This window comes from Buceros rhinoceros, unplaced genomic scaffold, assembly GCF_000710305.1.
Source record: "Buceros rhinoceros silvestris isolate BGI_N320 unplaced genomic scaffold, ASM71030v1 scaffold12455, whole genome shotgun sequence".
In the NCBI taxonomy this organism is placed as follows: Eukaryota; Metazoa; Chordata; class Aves; order Bucerotiformes; family Bucerotidae; genus Buceros; species Buceros rhinoceros.
In genome coordinates this window covers 94,753-101,050 of record NW_010414630.1, presented here as the reverse complement: position 1 = coordinate 101,050, position 6,298 = coordinate 94,753, and the positions used below count along the sequence as shown (strand labels likewise).

General features: G+C 46.1%; 1 protein-coding gene across 1 annotated transcript in view; it reads left to right on the top strand.

Annotated features, from left to right (window-relative positions):
- Positions 1 to 6,298, top strand: part of LOC104494338 (acetyl-CoA carboxylase) — a gene marked incomplete at its 3' end in the record, with an annotated part of 117,946 nt that overhangs the window by 19,886 nt on the left and 91,762 nt on the right. The window contains exons 12-17 of the mRNA XM_010137154.1: positions 1,043 to 1,204; positions 1,502 to 1,665; positions 2,478 to 2,628; positions 3,133 to 3,236; positions 4,093 to 4,174; positions 5,233 to 5,378. Coding sequence (XP_010135456.1) covers positions 1,043 to 1,204; positions 1,502 to 1,665; positions 2,478 to 2,628; positions 3,133 to 3,236; positions 4,093 to 4,174; positions 5,233 to 5,378 — 809 coding nt within the window. The remainder of the gene's footprint in view (positions 1 to 1,042; positions 1,205 to 1,501; positions 1,666 to 2,477; positions 2,629 to 3,132; positions 3,237 to 4,092; positions 4,175 to 5,232; positions 5,379 to 6,298) is intronic.

Below are 6,298 nucleotides of genomic sequence, written 5' to 3'. Positions count from 1 at the left end.
GAATGGATGCCAAAGGCATCTTTCCCTTTTTGTCTTAGTCCACACTAGGGGCTCTAGTGCTTTTCTACTCTCATTTTCTCAGCCCTCCTATTCTTACCCTCTTGTTTTCTTTCTAGTTTTTTTCTTCTCCCCGCTGTTTGCATTTTGAAGTTTCTTGGGTAGATGGTAGAAAAAAGAGACAGCTGAACTGGGATGCTGTGTAGGCTGCTGAGGAGGAGCATCACTGTTTTGTAATGAGACTGTTTGGCTTTGGCCTGAGCTTCTCTCAGCGGGTGATTCCAGGAACTCTGTGTCTGTATTTGCCAGGCTTTGAGAGTTTTGTAACTGGTCAGATGCTTTCCTCGTTGTTTGGACACTGTTGTCCTTATTTATTCGTTAAGGTAATTCGAGAGGTTGTTTTACTTCGGGCCCTCGACCCTTAACACCGGTGCTAGTTGCAATGTCACTGAACGATGTGGTTTGGTCTTTCATCTGTTGGTGTCTGGCTGTTAAACAGCTGCAATAAATGGTTAAGCTAAAGCTCAGCCTTTTGGAAACTGTAGCTGTGAAAGAGATCCCAGCTAACGAACAGAACAAGTAGGACTTTACTCCATGAGGATACAGCCACCAGCCAGGTCTGCAGGTTACCCTCTCGCAGTTTGTAACTGCAGAATTCCAGGTTCTGATAACCATTTAGGGGCTTTCTGTCTCACTGGGACCTTAGCGTATTTTTAACTGGCCTAATGGTGCCCATCCTCAGCTGACCGAGCTCTGGCCGGTTCTCTCTGAAGCCTTTCGGTCAGTCAGTGGAAAGTACTGGCTGAAGGACTTCAGGTGGATATTACCCTTAGCTCCTCGGCTCTGAGAAATAGGAACGTTACAAGACATGCCAGTGGAGAAGACGCGCATCAGGACACAAGCGTGTGTGTTTGCTGTACTAGAATTGCAGCGCCGGCTTGTACAGAGGATTGGTGGAATTAATTCTTCAAGGAATAGGTACTCAGTCAGGAGAGAAGCTTACTTAGTGGTAGCTTCTTTCATTATTTTAATTATCTTTCCTTAGATTGCCATGGGCATTCCCCTGCACAGGATCAAGGACATCCGAGTGATGTACGGTGTTTCTCCATGGGGAGATGCATCTATTGATTTTGAGAACTCGGCCCATGTCCCCTGTCCACGCGGCCATGTCATCGCTGCACGTATCACCAGTGAGAATCCTGATGAGGTGAGTGTTTTAAATCTGGAGTTTACTCATCACACTGATAACTGGAGGCTTTACACCTAGGATCAGTCTCGGCTGCTGATCCTGAAAAATTTGGCAGAAATTTGAAAGAATCTTTTCATATCTCACTTAGCTGATGGTTCTGCACAGTCTGGTTAGACACAGCCTGGATTTTTATTTCTATAGATATCTTTGCAGCACAAAGAGGTGCTTTAGCCTTCAGAACTCTAATTACTTCCCTAATTCTGGTTTATTTACTTTTTCTTTAGGATGTATAGCAATGTCTGTCTGTCTTTACAGGGATTTAAGCCCAGTTCTGGTACCGTTCAGGAACTGAATTTCCGCAGCAATAAGAATGTCTGGGGCTATTTCAGTGTTGCCGCTGCAGGAGGGCTTCATGAATTTGCTGATTCTCAGTTTGGTCACTGCTTCTCTTGGGGAGAAAATCGTGAAGAAGCCATCTCGTAAGTAGTCACAGAAGTGGTAGAACCTTGGAAATTGCTTGATTTCCTGCTCCTTGATCCCAAGTGCTCTGGATAAAACAAGACTCCTCACTTCGAGGAATTTTAAGAGAAGTTTCCCTCTCTTTTCCTTGTTTCCCACATCATGGTCAGGCTTCTCATTCTGTCCTGCATTGATCCACTGTTGTACCCATATTTCTGCACTTACTTCTCTCTCTGTTTTTCCTTTCTGCTTCGTTTCTGCCGTGTGTACCTGCTGCTGGGGTGTGATATAGCTACCGTTGTGCTGAAGTCTCTCTTTGAAAGCATTCAGGTGGAAGGCTTCTAACGGGAGAAACATCGATAACTGGTTACGCGCGATGCCTTGTAATGGTTTATAAACCATTGGGGGTCCTTGTGTGGTGTGGAACATTAAAGCATTTGGCCATAAGAGAGGACTGTCTAAGCTGTCATCCATGGTGTTCTTCACCCAGACCTTTCCTCTGTTCCATGCTGGGTGGGATGGAGAGCACATCTGTCTTACGTGTGCTTCTGACATGTGGAAGGTGCCAGAACGATGATAACAGTGGGAACTCCTCGTCTCGGAGCTGGTGCTGGCCGAGTGACCCTTGTTCACACAAGCAGCAGATGGAAGAAAATCATCATTCTTTCATTCCCAAGCGTGTCATATAGGCTCCTGCTCCAGAGCACATGCTCTTCTGCTATTCCCCTCACACTGCTTTTTCCCAACAGCTCATGGGGAACTGTCTACAGAGTTACTAGCTGTCCGTTACTGTTAGTATGGGAGAGACAATAGGTGTTCTTTTCTCTTTCAGAAACATGGTGGTGGCTTTGAAGGAGCTGTCCATCCGAGGGGATTTCCGAACCACTGTTGAGTACTTGATTAAACTGTTGGAGACAGAGAGCTTCCAGCAGAACCGCATTGACACCGGCTGGTTGGATCGGCTTATTGCTGAGAAAGTTCAGGTGCAGCTGCTTGTTTTACAGCACCACAGACTGGAGTGAGGAGGAGGACGGGGTGGGGGGCAAGCTCGGTGCATGCTGCTTGCAAGAGGACAAGGATTTAGGAGTGGCTGATTTCCACTTACTGCTTTATGACTGAACATTTTCACTGGCCTTAATTCTTATCTATATGAAAATCCCAGGTCATTCCTGTCAGGGAAGGGTGATCTTAAAGTTGGCTAGAAAACTTTAATTACTGTGAATTAAGGCCGGGGTTTGGGTTTGCAGTTTGGGACAGATGATAGTGCAAATGCAGGTGGTGATCCAGGAAGAAAGAACCCATGGTTTTCTTCCAGGGAGTTACAGAGGTAATTGCTTCTCTGTAGGGTTTGTGGGGATGTTACACCGGTTAAAGAGGGATTGGCTGTGAACCGAAAATAGAGCTGAGGCTGTTATTGTTCCAGTGGGTGTCCAGAATGGACTGAAGCTGGAGGAGATGGGACTGTGTCATGTACTCTTTCTTTCTAGGCTGAAAGGCCTGATACCATACTGGGAGTGGTGTGTGGAGCTCTGCATGTGGCCGATGTGAGCTTCCGAAACAGCGTCTCCAACTTCCTGCACTCTCTGGAAAGGTAAAAACACAAGCTGCTCTGGTAGATAAGCAGAGGGTAATGAGTTTTTATTTACAAGCTTTGTTCAAGTCCAGTTCAGTCCAGAGATGCACAGACCTTGTTACCTGCTGACTGTTCTGTGGCCCCAGGAAGCTGTTAACCTCCCAGCCCAGGCAAACAGGCAGATACCTGTGCATCTCCCCAGAGCATCCCCTGCTGTTAGCACAGGTTGGTTTGGTCTCCGGCAGTTTTGGCAGAAGCTCCAAGAAATGGCTCAGAAACATGGACTTCTTTCTGTGTGTGCTGCGAGGGCAGCATTAGGGAGTCTTGAATCACCAGCTACTGTCTTCCTCCTGTTCTGAGGATTGATTTGATTTTCCAGATTTGACAAAATTTTCCAAATCGCTGGTTTCCTGCTAGCGCTTAGAAAACCCCCTCTGCTCCTGCTAGTTTTAAAGCAGAGCAGCCACTGCAGGGAAACTGGTCGTAACAATCCGTCAGGCTAAACCTGGTGTGATCCGGGCAGGGCTGCTCTTCTCAGAGTTCTTCCCCTCAGGCTCCTGTTGGTGAGGCCATCCATAAACAGAACCTCAGGGGAAAAAGCTGCCTCATCCCTCTGCGTGTTCTGTCATCAGGCTGCAACGTTCCTTTTGCAGACTCCAAGGCAAAAGCGGGTGAATGGAGAGGAGAGAAAGGCTGGTCTGTGTGGCTGGGGGGAGATGAGCTGGCTTTGGCAAACTGCCACGTGTCTCTCCTAAGAAAGATGTTTTCAAAGCCTACTCTCATCTCCGACAGTGTTTTCCAAACTCTTACAAGCCCCTGATAGCCATTCTGTGGCTTCTGGAAGACCAGTTTTGTTCTGTACTTCTCTTTCAAGGGGCCAAGTCCTGCCTGCTCATACTCTGCTGAACACGGTGGATGTGGAACTCATCTATGAAGGACGAAAGTACGTGCTGAAGGTACGATGCTCAGTGTGGACACCCAACCTCTTGCCTCTTCTAGCTGGAAATGTCTGTATTGCTGCTCTGGCCTAATCTTCGTAATATCTGTAATTACTGGAGTTAAATCTGTATGGGTTTTAGTTTTTCTGCTTTAGTGGAGTTAAGAAATCAGTACAATCTCCCTTATGACAAAACCCCATCACATCTTTCCATTGCAATATCTCTGTGTGTCTCTGTAAACATCTTAACCCTTTGGGCTCAGGAAATGCTCTGCATAGGGTGAAGAATCCTTTGTTAGAAGCAAAGGCTACTGCCTGTTGGTTGACCAAAACTTTCCGTTGATGTTTCTGAATATGGAGATCTACTCTGTGGAGTGCTTGAGCCCAGTTTCATCAGCACAAGAGAATTTGTAGTAATTTTTCCCTTTAGTGTTGCTTTTCCTTTGCTGTGTGCAAAAAACAATGGTAGACATGCTGTTTAAAGGTTGTGAAACCAAGTGTACAAAAGTTAGGAAATATTCGTCTTCAAGATTGCCTGTGCAATCTTAACCAGCTTCCTCAGGCAAATTTATTGTGGTGAAGGTTTTCATGACATGACCGTATACTGGTTTTTGCAGCTATAAATATTCTGCACCTCCATGATTTTATCTTGCACTCCTTTGATGAGAGAGGCACTGAACAGCAGCTAAAGTACACTTTAAGTGATTTACCCAGCTTCGAATAGGAGCTGTGGCAGACACTGTGATAGGATCCCTTGTTCCACCGATGTAGATCGGGGTGAGAAATGGTGTATGATCCATAATCGGACCTCTACCATTAATGCTTAAGTGTGAGAGGATTAAACCAAGATTTGTGGACAGCATTAGTTCTGGCTTCTGTTGACTGCTAAATGCTTGGCTTTGTCATCCCATATTTTCTTACCTTTTTTTTTTTCCATCTATGAGGAACAGCTCTGGTCCTTCTCCTTTAATTCCCACTGTTGGAGTGCTTGGAAAACTCTTGTCTGTTGTGGCAACCAAGGCACTGTCAATGCTGTGTTTCTCTGCCGTGACATGTCCCATTCTTGTGGATCTGCAGGTGACCCGGCAGTCTCCCAATTCCTACGTGGTCATCATGAACAGCTCGTGCGTGGAAGTCGATGTGCACCGGCTGAGCGATGGAGGACTGCTCCTGTCTTACGACGGTAGCAGCTATACTACGTACATGAAAGAAGAAGTGGACAGGTAGCAACCTGTAAAGAGTAATGGTTAACATTTGCATACAAGCCAAAATCAGGTGTACTCGTAACTTTGTGCTTCCCAGAGATCAGCTGGGACTGGAATTCTCTCCTAGGAGGAGGTTGCTAGGTGTGTTATGGATGAGTTTAAAGGGAGAGGTTGCCTTCACCTGAAGAACAGATCTTGGCTACTGTTAGAAGAAAGATCTGAATGTGTACCGATGTGGAGTCCATATTCTTCTGCTGGTTCTTAGAGGTGCCCTTATGGATTATTAAAAAAAAAACAAAACAAAAAACAACAGAAAACTGAACGTGGGAGTCTTTAAAATCCTGGAAACTCCACTGCTGCCTTAGAAATAGAAGATTTATTTTTTCAGTGCATTCCCTCAAAATTCCTTGCAGGGATCATAGCCATAAGGTCAGTGAATCTCCAGCTTCTGGAACATGAACCACTGCCCCCCTCTGCTGGTCACTTTTCCGTGACAAATGTAAGGAGTCTGGTCAGGAGCACAGAGAGTTTGGGTTAACTTCCTGGGTTGGAAAACCCTGTAAAGCCTCCACCTTGCAGCCTGCTGCAAGGATTCATCCTGCTCTTTCCAGCTTTGCTCTGTGCTCAGGAGGTTTCTGTGTGAGCTGGGCGGTTTGGTGAAGGTATCGTGTGTTACGTATGGCAAGTGTAGTCTCCACTAACAGCAGGTTTTGTTGATATGGAATCGTGAACTTCGTCGGTTCTGGTTCTGACAGCGAGTGGTACCTGTTGGTGGAGAAGAAGCACAGAAGTTACATACATCCAACCTTGCTAAGGGCTGTTCTATCTGGTTTCTGATCCCTGGCTTCCATAGTCCTCTTCTGATATGATTAATCTGAACTTTCCTCTGCTGGGTCATACACCGTTCAGCTCACAAGAGCTGGCTGGGGTTTCTTTGT